Genomic DNA, 15,419 nt, shown 5'->3' with positions numbered 1-15,419 from the left:
TCTGAACATTCAGTGCAATACACACCTATTATAAAATCTGAAACTGTCTAAAAACGACAAAACATAAACTGTGATTTTTGTGAAAACCATAATAGTTGCCCAAATACTGATTTAACACGTTAGAGTCTCAAGTCTTGTGACCCGTTTAAGGTTTCAACCATTTGAAGTATGACGCATCAGTAGAGCTCTAAAGAGGGCTGGGTTTAGTCATTTTCACATCTCCCCATTCATTCTCATGCCATTTACATCGCCACGGTTACTCGAATCGCTAAGAATTGGAAAAGGATAATTGGATACTTTTACAATGATTAATTCAGAACACACACATGAAACCTTTTTAGACCTTTTATGAACCTCCAGACTTCCTGTAAAACAGTAGGCTGTAGGTATCGCTGGTGATGCCCACCTTGTCTGCTCTGTCCGCCTTTTACCCTCCCGGGATGTTTTAAAATCAATAGGCAGCACAACTCAGGAGCCAAACTCAGAACAAATACTTTATTCAGCACATTGATTATATACAATCTAAAAGACGACTCATTCCTCCTGCTTCTTCTCTGCTGGTTTGGGTAAGACGTCTCCACTCTTGAACCACAGAGCTTCACTGGTGTGACTGGCGATGATCGCTCGCTCGATGAAAGGTCCTGAGGGTGGGGAAGAGGAGGAGAGAAAAAAGAGACAAGTGTCATCATGAAGATCCAGACAGGCTTGTTTTAAAGTTTTGAAAGAGGGAGGCCTGGAGAGGAATTTTTACACCACGTTTCATAACAGTTGAAGGAGAATTATCATGATGACTCTGCAGGACATGAGTGACACAACAGCAGACGTGATGAAAAACACAGACGTCAGAATGAAATGAAAACAAAATGGTCAGAACTAATCTAAAACACGGTTTGGTGAAGGGAGGTTTGCAAAGCCAATAAAAAGTACTTATTCATATAATTCTTTAAGGCTTCTGCTCATTCCCTTTGGCATGCGGGAAAAAATGTAATATTATTTTCACTATTAATTAATCGATTATCATTTTTGATTAATTGTAGGGCTGAAACTATTATTTTCATAAATGACTAATCTGACGATTATTTATTGAATCAACAGATTATTCCCTTCATTTATAAAATGCCAGACAAAAGTGGAAAATGAAAAGTTAAAATCTTTCCTAAAACTGTTTATTCATCAAACCCATAAACCGAAATTTTGAAAGTCATTAATGAACAAAGGGCTGCTTGATTATGGCAACAAAAAAAAAAAAAACAATCACGATTATTTTGATCAATATTGAGATCACGATTATTCAACACGAACAATATCACACTTCTAATTTTAGGCTGTTGCCATCCTGGTTAACATAAACCAGTTGTAAAGCAAATGTGAGGAGTTTTTTTTAGAGGATGAAACAGCCATCGCCTCCCTGGATAATAGTGCTGAAAATAATAAAAAAATAAGGAGTTTGCAAACTTTTCATACGCATCAAGCTGAGCATAAATTTGAATGAGATTATATTAAACAGATGCTTTCAGTGTCTCTCGCCCACATATTCTCCTTCTCCCTTTCTTATATTTTGTGAACACAAATAAAAGCACAAACTCCCTGCAGTCTCTCCTCATTTCTCTCACATACTTACTTCAGCATCACTTTCCCCTTTTGCCTACTGTTTTCAGGTCATTATTTATCAGTAAATAGTTGTGCTTTTGTCATGAATATTTCCTCTAAGCCCCCCAGAGGTTTTACTTTCCCTCACCCACACGATGCATTTATGCTCTCTTTTCTCAGTTTGAGGCTTTTTATCTGTAGTTTCCTCGTGTTCCTGCTCACGGTGCAGACGTTAGCTTCTGTCCAAATGACTCTTTAAGAGACGTTAATGGAAATAAAATAAAGAAAAAACCTCCGCTCTTCACGCAGCTGAATCAAGTTAACAGTAAGTATTCCACACATTCAAATCTGCTGATCCTTGACTTGTGGGCGCAGATGTAATTAAATTCTGCCTAAGAGTCCTTGTGCGCCTCTTGTCGGGGAGTTGAACTGCTGCGTAATGTTTGCTGGCATACACTCAAAGAGAGCTCTCTGCTGACAGAGTTCAGAGGAGCCCAGGTGGCTCGGCTCGACACATAGCGAGGAACGAGGCGCTGAGTGAGACGTTTGTGCCGCAGCCGGTGAGGGTGCAGCGGAGCACTAACGTTTGCCGCGGGTGAGCGGTGAAGAGTCCCTCTGGGATCATCATCAACCGCACACCCTCCAGTTTACTGTGAGCACATTACAACACAAACATCTGCTGTGAGCGCAGCCACACACCTACTGCAGGTTTCCTCTGGTCTGAAGGACGGTGAAAAGGTTTCATCACCTCAGAAGAAGTTTTCTTCAGATCTGTTTGTTTGTTAATTAGCAAAACATCAAAAAAAAAAGTGACCTTAAAGATGTATACATAATACAACGCTTGCTTACATTACTCTGTCAGACTTAGAATAATGTACTGTAATCCCATGTGGAATGGGATTACAGTACATTAGGAAGAGACTATCACCGGTGATTCATTCACTGTTTGCTGTTGATGTTTATGGTGCATGATTTAACACACACACACAAAAAAAAACATGACACTGTCACTTTGTGCCTCTTTAAGTGCAGGGGAGATGAAAACCAGAACTATATGAGTCTGAGATCAAAGATTTGGCAACATGAACACAATATCAACACAGGTGCACACCAAGAAACTGCAGCTGGGTGCATCGCAGTCCAACTGTGGTACAGCCGGTTTGTTGTCGGAACACAGTCTGTATTGCCACAGGAAGAAAATGCAAGTGTGCATATTACGACAAAATGATTGTGACATTTTTACACTATGGGAAGAAAAAAACTCACTGTGTGAACAGAGAAAAAAACTTCAAGCCAAACCCAAGTGTTTCTCAACACAAAAACATAAACAACATTTGTTTCCTGTTAGAGGTTTTTTGTTAGTTTTTTTTTTTTTTTAAAGAAGTTTTCCTCGTCTGATTCAATGCTCTAAATAAATCTGACTTGACAGTGTCCATTTTTGACCATGCTAGCGGGGTGAGTGTGTCAGCCGTCAGCTGGTTGGTCTACAACTTTGGTCAAGACCGAAATAATCGCAACAACTCCTGCGTGGATTAGGCAGAAATTCTCTACAGGCATTCATGCTTCCTCAAATAACTTTGGTGAGCCTGACTTTTCCTCCAGCACTACTGCCAGGTCAGGGTGTCAATTTCTCCAATGCTCTGCTAACAGCTTGACCTCACAGAGGCTCAGGTTGCGCCTCCTTTCATAGTTTGCCACATTTTTCCTGCATACTTCAAAACAGGCACCAGTTTCATTCCCTGCCAGCTGTGGTAAACAGCTGTACTGTGTTGACGAAGGGACGACGCAAGGCCAAAACAACAGTAAACACATCTGAAAACAGGCTCAAACAAATAAAACCCAGTTTGTAAACGCTTCATAGTTGAAGTAAGACTTGATGAAAAATGCCTGAAAGACTGAGGGAGAAAAGCCATTAGTTTTCTGCTGAGGAGACACATGCTTAAATGGCGACGTCGTCCCTCAAGAGAGAGATTCAAGATGAATGGGAAAGTAAAAATTTCACGATGAGAAGTTCTGGGTCACAAAGGGCCACTGGTCTTAAAGCGTCCATGATCAGTGTTTCTGAAAGCTGTGCTGTTTACTTCAGCGAGAGAACCGTTAATAACATTTTATTTAGCCAGCTCAGAATCAATTATTTTTTAGATCATTTAAGCGCCTCGCTCTAATGAGGGTCCATTAGCGGATGATTACCTTCTGCATCTTATTATTCAACGGAAAGCGGAGAAAATGGAGAGAAATGAATAAACTTTTCTTAATCTGCTTCTCTGTTCAGTTCATATAAGCACTGGAAACAGACCTGACAAACTGAAGCCATTTTCATTCTTCGACTAAAAGTATATTTAGATATACTAAATGTGTATTTTAAATTTTATCTTTGAACGCATGCTGTTTCCATTCATTCCTGTACAATATGAACATAAGGAAACTCTTGAAACTTGCTTGAATTGGTTGACCCATTGCAGTGAACGTAAAATCTGCATTATTTTTTAGGTAGTGATACTGATTTTTTTAAAAGGTCCATTATTGTATAAAAAGGTCTTTGTCCATGTGTAGTGTGATTATAGATCAGGCCTAGGTTCTATATTAATACTGTGAAAGTATCAAAGCCTCAGTCCACAGAGAAATGCACACAGCCTGTATTCAGAAACTGAGCCTTAAAACCAGCCGTCAGGACTTCTGTAACTTTGTGATGTCACAACAAAGCAGTCACCGCCCTCAGCCGTCCCCCTAGCCCCGCCCACCTAGACCCAACATCCAACCTTGCAGGATTTGATTTCTCTGAGTGTTTTACCTGAAAACTGCTATATTTTTATTTGATCACTCAGAAAACAGTCAGCCAATCAGAAGAGAGGCTCAGAGAGAAGCCTGAGACATGAGATGTGAAACTACACTGAGATGGTTTTTGGTTCTTAAAACCACAAATATATCTTCTTATGGATCAACACTTCAAATAAAACACAGGAGAAGAAGAAAATATGGGACCTTTAACTTATATAAGTTATTTAACATGCAAGACAACAATGCAACTGCGAAATAGTCAGTCAGGTCTTATCCCTTCTTTCCAGAAAAATGTGGATAAAAACATGACTTTTTTTTTTCCAATTAACCCCATTCAGTCTAGTAACTGCAGGAAATGTGACTGGACAGCCCGCTCTCATTTCTGGGGATTACAACACTTGTTTGGGGAAATGCATTAGAACAGAAAAAAAAAAAAAGAACATGGAAAAAACAACTGGCTGTTTTCTTCCCCAGTCTGACTACAGAGCTGTAAAGTGAACCAGAGAGGGGAATGAGAACCAGCCGGCACACGAAAGCCGTCACGATATGAAGGCTTTTCCTCTCCGACATCCGTTGTAGCAAATAAAAATCATTCAGAAATGTGATATTTTATTCCGAAGGGCTGTCAAACAGAGAGAGAGCTCATCAGCTGCTGTCGACAGAAGAAGAGCAGCCCTGCAGTGATTCTGTGTCTGTGGTTAAACTCAGGAGTTTGTGGTCGGTGGGTTTGGTGAACGTACCCATGTCGGCCGGCCGGTGGGAGCACACGTCAATCAGGACGGTCTGCAGGTTGGAGAAGATGTGTTCTTTGGGCATGTCGAGCTGTGTAGATAAGAAATAAAGTCTTACTACTGTAATTTAAAAACAAAAAGTATTTTATATCATAATATTTCTACATGTTTTTGTCTGAAATGTTTGTCTCATTCCTGCCCTCAAATGGAACTTGTGATGTTGTATTTTCAACATGTGAACTTTAGTATATTATGGTAGATACACCTGGGAACTTGATAAGCAACTTGCCATGTTCCTTTTCATTAACGGGGAATGATTTTGTTTTTTCTGCATTTCATCATCACACACTAAGATTAGAAAAATAGTGGACTGGAAACTCTCCTACCGCAAATTAAAAAGACACACACGCACGCACGCACCAAAAAAAATGCTTATGACTATAAAAAATGTACTTCACGCCTAAATACACCCTAACATTTCCCACAGTCCTCCTCAGAGTGCACAGATTTTATGTTCCAGCTTCTTGTCGGGAAAACAAACTTATACATGTTTAATCAGGATTTCGTTTTTAGCTCTGAGCATTCGAACATTTAAAATGTAGAACTGTCGCTTCCCAGAGCAGTGAAGCAGCAGGTCCTGTTGACAGAGAGTTGTACACCCTCAAACAGCTGTCACTGCTATTAGGGCTGCATCTAACGATTATCTTCATTACCAATTAATCTGATTAGTTTATCGATTAATTTAAGCTTATAAAATGTCCAAAAAAACAGAGTCCAAGATGACAACTTCCAATGTCGTGTTTTTTTTTTAACGTTCAAAAATCCAAAGATATTCAGTTAATATGACAGAAAACCAGGAAATGTTCATATTTGAGGTCAAAAAACAGCATTTTCTTAAATGATAAATCAATTATCAAAATAGTTGCAGCTCTAACAGCTCTAATAATCACATGTTGTATATGGTTATGACATACCATGGCTATCTGGGTCCTGACGTAGCAGTCGCTCTCCACCATGTATTCATGACCGGTTTTAAACAAGTCCAGCATCTTGGGAATGTTGGTGCCGACTGAACCTGAGAGAAACAGAGAGAAGAACTGATCAGCACTTGAAAAGAGAAATTGTCCTCATTGTCACAGACTGACGTAATAACGGCTTTTACTGTTGTGAATAAAGCATGTTTTAAATCTTTAAACCTCTTCATCCTGCAAGTAACGTGTTCTGACCCTGAGCTTACCTCTCTTGTTTTTTGGAAACTTCTTCCTCAGTTTGTTTTTCAGCGGTAAAATCTTGGGCAGCATATCTGGAACTGCTATGTAGAAGTCTGCGGAAATCTCGTCATCTAAGATCTAGACATGAATAAAAACAGATTAGATTAAATTGAACTGCCAATGGAGGACATATTTGTTGAGGGATGCTAAACTGTATGTGCACATACAGCAAGTTTATTTATGTTTGTCTTTTCTGACAAAATTTCACATTGTGCCAGTAAATAAATGAACAACTATCTGTCTTGTGATTCCTCTGCGACTGCCAGACATTTATTGAGCTGATACAAATGGCTAACTTTGTAGCAACAGGTGTTAACTTGTGTAGCTACCTCTGCAAATGTAACTAAGACTAGATGAACGGGAACTTTCCTTAACAAAACACACTATAACCTTGAAAATGAACATCAAGTTGAAATGTGCTTAGATATGAAACAGTCTAAACAACAACTACATTTTATCAGCTTCACTAAATCTGTATTTTTATTATTGTTAGCTGTTTTAAGTCTCTATTTTGTCCACCTGCTGTATGCAGACAGTGGCACTATTTCTAGGGTCACTCAACTTCACTCTGCGAGGAGATGGTGACATGATTTAAAGTCATTTTAACTTGTGCATTCCACTTTGTTTTTGTCTGTATAATATGTCCACGTGCTTTGTGTTTTTATCTTGTGTTTCACTGCTGTGAAACCAATTGTTCTTTGGGGACAAATAAAGTGACTGATTGATGGTTGAATTCACATCCTGTCTGACAGAAAAACAGGGACGAGGAAAAGAAAACTAGAACCGTGGTGCCTTTACACTTTATCTACACTGAACACGCAGCACATCAGCAGAACAGCTGCAGTCCTCTGTCAGTGTCAACAACAGCTCTGTCCCGACACAGTCTGGTGTAGACAAGGTTTACATCTGGGATTTACAACCTTAAGTGAACTCGTAACTTTGGTAGTTTTACTGCATAGCTCAGAGGTTTGAGCGTTTTTGCTGTGTGAATTTGAAACAGAGCATTAACTCGGCAGATCTTATACCCTTAAAATGTCATAACAAAAGGGAAACAGGGCTGGATGATGCGGCTGAAATCAAAATCACAATATCTATATTCTTCCAATATTCATGACGTCATGACGTATTAATCACATAATGACAACCGATTGCAAAGACACATAGAAATAATCAAACTGATCGATAACTGTGCTTCACTGTGCACTACATCAGACTAAAGTCTTCAAATGTCTACAACAAAAACTTTAAAGTGATAGTTCGGGTTATTTGACGTGTGGTTGTCTGAGGTACTTGCCTACAGTCAGTGTATTACGCTTTATTTTGAATATTTTCACTGCCGTCCAACGAGCCTTTACTTTGGAGCTACATTTTCTCAGCCGCTGAACTACCGCATGCCTACGCTTGGCTCCGTCTGACTCAAATAGATCTGGATTTAGAGTACATGTACCTTTGTTTAACCGACTCACCGGCTGAATGAGCTCTGCTCCTCCAACAAACATGGCCCCGCTCTCCTGGGCGACTTTAGCTTGATTAGCATCCTGCAGAGGAAAAAACAGAGGCAACATTATCCATTTCAATCTGACTTGGGTGTGTCAGAGCCTGGCAGACCCCACCACTGTCATTCATTATCGTCATTAAAATGCACCTGTAAGTCACAACCCCACAACCTGTGCTGCTTGACAGGAATATTAATCAAATCCTGCTCGTAGCGGAGGTTTCTATGAACAAAACAACCGCTACCCGAGCCCATTCATTACAGACAAGTGGGGTGACAAATAAAAGGTGCTGCTGCACATCTGAATCATGCTCGGACAGTATTAAAACAATTCATCAACAGCAGACAATCAATTGGCTATGAAATTAAGATTCAGTGAGGCTGACGGAGAGGAGAGGAAAGGAAATTTCGTTTTTACCTCGGTGAAAACTAAAACTTTGTTCATCTGCGTCTTTATGGGGTAAGGTAAATGCACGGTGCTGACGAAGGGGTCAACTCTTCTCTGTAAAGAAGAAAAACGAGGCAATTATTACAGTTATCAACACTCAGAGCTCCGGACAAATAAAAGATTTGGGAGAAAACATGTGAAAAAGGAGAATGTCAATCACAGACCAAGCCTAGGTAATCAAGTATTAAATCCATTCCACCACCACGTCAATTTTTAATTTCTCTGGAGTGTTCGTCATTCATTATGCATAGGAACATTGGTTTTGCACAGTTCTGTGGAGACAGACTGATGAGAGTAAAACAGATTGCGTCTCATGTGAACTGTCTGGACTTCACAGCAGCTCCACGGTCCTGTGATGTGGAAACAACCTCAGAATGTGTCTTAATTCCTCTGTGTCATGACGTTTCTTTTTAGCCGCGTAACCAAAACTGCTCATGTTGGAAAGCTTGACGCTGTAAACACCTCTCTCATTTGTGGAGGCGAGGTGAGAGCGGTAACAGCCAGACTGGGAGAGTTCCCAAAGAAAAAGTTGAACAACTTTGCGAAGTCTGTTAAAATTAGTCTCTAACTGACAGCTTGGCAGGTGATCAACCGTTATTGGGACATCCTCATCTATTCTGAGCATCCAGCATCCAGCGACTTTCTCTGGAGATTTGTATAAATACTGATGTGACAATTTAACTTCCTAACCTACTTCTTATTTATTTGAGGACAACTACACTCTTCTATTAGACACACCAAGCTCAACTGTGCAATATTCCTAACTATTTACTATACTATATTATTTATCTATTATTTATCTTTTTTAAATGTTGAGATTTTTAGTATTTTATATTGTTATTTTAGCATTTCTTTGCACTGTCAAATTTCCTGCTGTAATACTGCAAATGTCCGCAAAATTGCAGTCTAATACAACAGTCCTGCAAGAAATTCTTCCTTTATGAAGATTACAATGACGTTTCTGTTGTAGCCGTTTTAAAGTGGTGTTGCGTCAACTGTAAGGTCAGTTCGGAGGCTGCAGTTTGTGGTGCTGTTGAATTGTATTGCATTGTATGTACACGTGTTTTTATTATTTTGTCCATCCCACTTACATTAATGAGGGTAGGCTAAATAACAAGTTAGTGTAACTTAAGGCCGCAACTAATGAATATTTTTATCATCAATTCATCTGTAAATTAGTTTTTCAATCGACCAATTAATTAATAATCTAAAAAGTGTCAGAAAGTGGTGAAAAAATCCCATCACAACTTGTGATGGGAGTCCAAGGTGACGCCTTAAAATGTCTCGTTTTGCTCGATTAACAGTCCAAAACCCAAAGATATTCAATTTAAACGATATATGACAAAGTAGATCAGCAGCTCCTCACAATTTCTTTAACATTTTTCACTATTTTTTACTACAAAAGTGACTGAAACTATTTGACAGATTATTTTTCTAATCGGCTAATTGTAGTGTAGCTATTTTTGGAAACCTTAGTACAGCAGTAAAAGTACTGCTAAAATCCACCAAGTAGTCCTACAGACAGTGTTGGTGAATAGCTAGAAACTACACAACCTGAATATAAATTTAACCACACACGACTTCAGTGGTCCATAAACATTCTTCAGAGTTCCTGATTTGGAGTTCAATGTTCAGAGAACAGCCCGTGTTGATGCCGTTACCTTTTTCTCCAGTTTCATGTCTAGCTTCAGATCGATGTAAACAGGCTGACTGCGGGGGGTGAAGTCCAACACCTGGAAGTTCTTCAACATGTCGATGGTGTCTGATACGTCGTAGACGGTCCTGGGGTAGTGCCTGATAATGTACACGTCATCCACAGGGGCCCACGCTGTCTTGCCATAAGGCTTGTGTCTGTTCGAGTCATCGATCACCCTCTTCTCTTTCTTCTCCTCCTTCTCTGGCTCCTCTTTCTTGTCTTTCTTTAGTGTCCTGCCAAACAATACGGGAGATGTTAAACTGGAAAACATTTAGTTCATCAGGTCTCTTCCTCTGTCTTGTCTTGATTTTATGGTTTACATGACACTTTTTTATCTGCTCAGTCAACAACAAACTGATTCTAATGGCTAAATGTGACAAACTCTTCGGAGGGTGAAGCAGAAAAACATCTCCGAAGACATAAAAAGTGTCTCTGGATGAAAATCTTTTAAACCAGGTTTTTGTTAAAGAGTTTGTAAACTCACCTGACGGCTGCAAAAGTCCTGACGGGGAGATTCCTCTGTGCAGTTTGTGAGACACCCGTGTAGGTGGGACCGCTGGCGTTCAGCAGCTGCCTCCGACATCCTGCTAAAACTGGAAAACAGGAAAACAAACTGAGAAAGGAAATCAACAGACACAGGGTACAAATGATGACCTCCATTTAACACATCAAGGTGTATACCAGAGTTTGAAACTTTGTGATATTATAGAACATACTTTAATTTTGCATGAACCAAGCGCACCATAAAGCATCTGTGTAATTTCACCAGAGGATGCCATGCAAGCTGGTGGTAATCATTACATTGAAGCTGCAGTCTCCATAAAATAACATGAGCTCAGTGTATTGGATATGGGTGTTCAAGTTATGTTATTCGTGTGAGATATCATTTGTTAATATTTGCCTGTGCCAATATTATTTTATCAAGGTATCAGTGTGAGCTTGATGATTTGCAAAACAAAATATGCTTTCCAAATTTAAAACCTGTCTGAACTTGTTCCAAGCAGTAATTAGTACTACTTTATAATTTTAAGTTACGTGTGTGAGCTCATCTGGTGGGTAGTTGGTTGTTGCTAGTCCTGGACAAACAGAGACAGCTGGTGCAAGGGTTTAGTAGTTGAACAATATGATGATAGTTTCCTGTATTACTGCACGCTAATCCTTAGCCACTCACATCCAGCGTTTTCCTTTATGATGTCTTGCTTAAGAAACTTCATTCAGAAATCTGCCGGTTTTTACGCAAAACCACATATCATAGATGATTTTATTAAATGGATAGAATCATTCACGCCAACTCTTCAATTTGGCATACATATGAGCCACCAAACATAACTTACATTTAACCAAAATTAAAGTTCGTCACCGCCCTCGACGACGTGTTTTGGTTCTTGGACTACCGATGAACCCATCCAAAAAACGTTTTTTTTCGCTTGATTAAAAGCTACTTTGTTACTTGTATTAATGCCGAATTAAACAAGAATCTCAGTGACTGAGATATAATCATCAGAAATGTTGGTCCGTGTGTGGAATTATGAAATACGCAAGGAGACAATAAGAATTGCACATATTTGCGACGTGTTTTGCGATGTGTAGCCGTTAACCAGGAGGGCTAGCTAAAAGAGAAGCAGGCAAGCTAACAGGCTGCACCTGTTTTACCCGTTAACCGAAACACACCGGAAGCTTAAAAGAATGAATATATACTTCTCCTACTAAATACACGAACAATTTTTAATGTCAGTTGCGAGAAAGTACGTTACACAAAACAACTGACCTTTCCACACAGTCCGCGTGCAAGTTGCCATGTCTGGGAACACTTGTGGTCCGTGTGAAAACAGCGATACGCTCTGAACAGTTCCGCCTGAGAGGTAAAAAACCATGTCTCTGTTCAAATATTGATAATATGTAGTTACATTCCTTATCGGGAACCAGACAAAACTTGCATAAAAATGAAAAAAGAATGTAGGTGGAATTGTTAGGGTTCGTTCTCATATTCGGCATACATTTGCTATACAAATCTTGACCTGTTACGAGAAATGTTTGACTTGTAGTGACACGGTCCGTACCTTAAGTATAAATCTTCTGCAGTTGCGATGTTTTATTCTATTCTTAATATTAAAAATCAGTTTAGAAACAAATTTTAAAGATTTGGGATGACATAAGAAAAGTGAAAAATAGGGGGTGCATGCTGTGTGCGGACGGGTACGAGCGGAAGCCGCGTTTGTTGTTCTTCCTTCTGTTTCCGAGACGTTCAGGGTCTGAACGGGTTCAACAGCCGCGTCTGCATGTCTCTACCGATTTCCTCTATAAATCGTCTGCTACCGCTCCCGAATGAAGGTAATGTCAGTTCTGACTTTGTTCTTACATTGCAGACACTTAACCTGTGCTGTCCCGGGTTACATTTCACACTTAAATCCGCTTCCATTTGTACCAACTCGTCTACCCCGCAGTCCGTCACGGTGAGCCCGGGCGGCGTGCGCCCTGCAGCCGCTAGCCAAACAAATCCAGCGCCGTGCTTCGAGCTCGCTAAACGGTTTACCTGTTTGTACGTTGTCATGGCGCTGCTTTAATATGTTTAACATTTGAACATGTAGAGACGCACATATCCGGAGGGTGTGTTTACCTCGTTGTCAGGTGTGACAGCTGGTGAGCGGTGGGCCGAACTTCTCTTGAACGGGGCCCAACCGTGTACGTACGTGCTTGTCACTTTTGACATTATAGCTATGTTTGGATACTCGCCTCTCAGCTGTCGGTGCAGTTGCTATCCCTACATTTTTTCCATTTGCAAAAAAAAAAAAAAAAAAAAAACTCCCCAGTCTCGAAAGCAACAGATTCAGGGTTTACCATAATATTTGGGTGACCTGTGACACCCCTCAGAGTCTAAAATGTTGATATCATATCAGCCATGTGATGAAAGTTGCTGTTGAGGCTTCAGTTTCGTGCCTGTCTCCGTGTGATTGTGATATGGACCGATGTCAGCAGGCCGTATATCTGCCTACAGCCGCTGTTGCCGCTTACTTGTGACCCAGTAGTGTGTAAACAGGTTATATAAGTCTTCTCCAAACTTATTCACCCCCAGCCAACCTCCAGCGGTGGAAGAAGTACACCAGAGAGCCTTTACTCAAGTAAAAGTACTAATACAACAATATATAAGATATTCCTGCATTTAAGAAAATTACTTGTATTGAAAGTTAAAATGCTAATTCAGCCCCTGAGACTGCTGGCATAGTGTGTAACCAGCATGTAGCTGCTGGGGCTAGATTTAACTGTATTATATATAAACTTAATCAAAGAGACACAACTTCAAGCTGAATTTACCGTAGAGGTTACAAGTCAAAAAAGGTTGAAAGCCAATTGTTAGCAACATGTTACATTTTATAAACCTATCAAATGTTTTTAATGTGAGATTAAAACTGCAAACTATCTACATCTGTCAAATAAATGTACAACTTTTAAGTATCATGTAGCATTTAATTCAAGTAAAGTACCTCAAAACTATACCTAAGAACTGTATGAGAAAATGTACTTAATTACATCCAACCACTGCCAGCCTCAAGGCAACTGAATGCATTGTATCATGCACCAGTTCTGCACTTCTTCTGCTCATATGCGTGGTGTTCAGAAGTAAGTGTATAACAACAAAGTTGTGCAATATTATATGATTATTATACGTGTGCCCTGAGCCATGCATGTTTTATTGACCAGTGTTTAGGGAGTTTAAATGCTGCACGGCTGCCAATAGAGCAGGTGTGATATTTATGACATAAGGAAGTCTGACTCAAAACTCAATGTGTCTGAGAAAAAGCTGGTGAAGTTGATACGATGACCAGTCAGATAGAGGCATTTATTTCTCTTTTTTTTTCCAGCTAGAAGCTTCAGTTAAGAACACACTGTCACTTACACTATAATGTAATGCTGAAGACTTTTAAGTTATTAATCAGAAAATTCATTTCCAGCTATTTTGATAATCAAATAATCATTTCAGTTATCTTTCAGGCAAAAATGACAAACATTTCCTGGTTGCAGGCTGTTAAATGTGGACATTTGATGCTTTATTTGATGCTTTTATTTGTCATATACAATATTAAACTAAATATATATAATAATATATATAATAATCACTTTAATACATACAATTATAGGTAGTTGCAGCCCTTAGTTACACTCTGTGATGTTGTTTCATATCATGGCAGATACTATACAAGTAGCATATTCTTATGTTTAAATACTTTCTATATGCATGCCTACTTTGGGGAAACACACTCTGGTTACTTTTGTGACACAAGGTGTGTTATAACAGCAAAGTATGTTCTTTTATAATGTCATAAATGTACTATATGTCTCAGAGGTAGCATGTCCTTTTCTGTAAACAAGATCGCCTCTGTGGAGTCCAAATTAGATTCAAGACCAGCTCCAATTTATTTAATTTAAGTTTTGGGCCGAAATCAAAGAGATTCAATTTCTATTGAAGGTCAAAATTGTTAAGCTCTGGTTGGTCTGATTTGTCTTTGCACTCCGCTCTTCTAAGTTCAACATCTATGTCATACAGGTTGAAGTATTTCTCTGGCAGATGATTTTCAAAATCACACTTTTATTTCTCATCCTTAATTTCTGGGGGACAAATCGACCAGGCGTTAATGAAATTGCAGGCGTTTGAAAGTTTTATTCAACCAAGAAGAATACGAGTAAAGTCAAAATTCAGATGAGAATCGAGACATGTAGCACTTGTCAGCGGTTACAGAGATGTTTTGCCTTTTTCTCTCGTCTATGATCACTGCAGTGTTGTGCAGGAGACGCCTGCAGAGAGCAGCCATTTAAAAGATATTTCAAACCTTAATTTGCATGAATCAGTTTCAGGGGCGAGATCACATGTAACATGCTGACTTTTGATTGCCAGTGTGATTCGAGACCAGTGTTAGAATAGAGGTCCCTCTTCTGCTCTAAACAATCCAGCTGGTCAAATATAAAAAGTGAAGATATAATGCATTTAATCAGCTGCTGGTGCTTGTAGATAAAAAGTTTATTTTCCTGCCCTCGTCACTGAATTATTTCTCCGCCTGGAAGACTGAAGCGAATTCTTTAAATCACGTGCCGAATACCGTCTTACTGATGATCAAAGGATCTGAATGTGTTGCGTCACTGTCTCAGCTCTTTTACATAGATGCCAGTTTTCATTCCAGCATGTCATAACTGTCCTCCAAGTGCTTCCTCTGCGGCTTCTGGGGGATTGGCTCAGCTCTGGTTGAGGCTTTGTGTTGTTGTCATGGTGGGAAATCACCTTCGCGCAGCAGCTGCATGCCAGTAAACGCTGTCTGTGGCTGCTGAGGTCACTGACTGCAGCCACTTTCAAAAGGCAGACAGTCTTTTATTTGGTTATACAGATTTTTTTTAAAATATGTAGATGGATCGGGAAATG

The 15,419-nt window shown here is 39.6% G+C and overlaps 2 protein-coding genes across 3 annotated transcripts in view; one reads left to right on the top strand and one right to left on the bottom strand.

Moving 5' to 3' along the window:
- Positions 1–481: 481 nt before the first annotated feature.
- Positions 482–12,087, bottom strand: mrpl1 (mitochondrial ribosomal protein L1). 2 transcript variants are annotated; one of them, XM_087176081.1, is made up of 10 exons: positions 12,070–12,087; positions 11,778–11,864; positions 10,494–10,602; positions 9,975–10,242; positions 8,284–8,367; positions 7,837–7,908; positions 6,337–6,448; positions 6,074–6,174; positions 5,109–5,190; positions 482–641 (listed from the first exon to the last, which is right to left on the bottom strand). In XM_087176081.1, the coding sequence occupies exons 2-10, from the start codon at positions 11,806–11,808 to the stop codon at positions 535–537; spliced, it is 966 nt and encodes a 321-aa protein (XP_087032207.1). In that variant the 5' UTR covers positions 11,809–11,864; positions 12,070–12,087; the 3' UTR covers positions 482–534. The 2 variants fall into 2 exon arrangements, with proteins under 2 accessions (XP_087032207.1, XP_023270180.2); XM_023414412.2 differs by lacking the exon at positions 12,070–12,087 and having other exon boundaries at positions 11,778–11,950.
- Positions 12,088–12,246: 159 nt separating this feature from the next.
- The window catches only part of cnot6l (CCR4-NOT transcription complex, subunit 6-like), a 16,399-nt gene continuing 13,226 nt past the window's right edge, over positions 12,247–15,419 (top strand). The window contains exon 1 of the mRNA XM_023414411.2: positions 12,247–12,340. The gene's annotated coding sequence lies outside the window, so the exon portion shown is untranslated. The remainder of the gene's footprint in view (positions 12,341–15,419) is intronic.

The sequence above is a fragment of the Seriola lalandi genome, unplaced genomic scaffold, assembly GCF_002814215.2.
Source record: "Seriola lalandi dorsalis isolate HSWRI2012SDOR001 ecotype SW California unplaced genomic scaffold, Sedor1 jcf7180002054524, whole genome shotgun sequence".
In the NCBI taxonomy this organism is placed as follows: Eukaryota; Metazoa; Chordata; class Actinopteri; order Carangiformes; family Carangidae; genus Seriola; species Seriola lalandi.
Note: the sequence above shows the minus strand (reverse complement) of the source record. Positions and strands in the feature narration are given on the sequence as shown.

What these genes read in the sequence shown, in the direction of transcription:
- mrpl1 (XM_023414412.2), bottom strand. Translation starts at nt 11,883, where the DNA reads ATGGTTTTTTACCTCTCAGGCGGAACTGTTCAGAGCGTATCGCTGTTT. An exon ending in CACGCGGACTGTGTGGAAAG is followed by an intron (nt 10,603 to 11,777) that starts GTCAGTTGTTTT and finishes CCTGTTTTCCAG; the next exon opens with TTTTAGCAGGATGTCGGAGG. An exon ending in GTTTCCAAAAAACAAGAGAG is followed by an intron (nt 6,175 to 6,336) that starts GTAAGCTCAGGG and finishes TGTTTCTCTCAG; the next exon opens with GTTCAGTCGGCACCAACATT.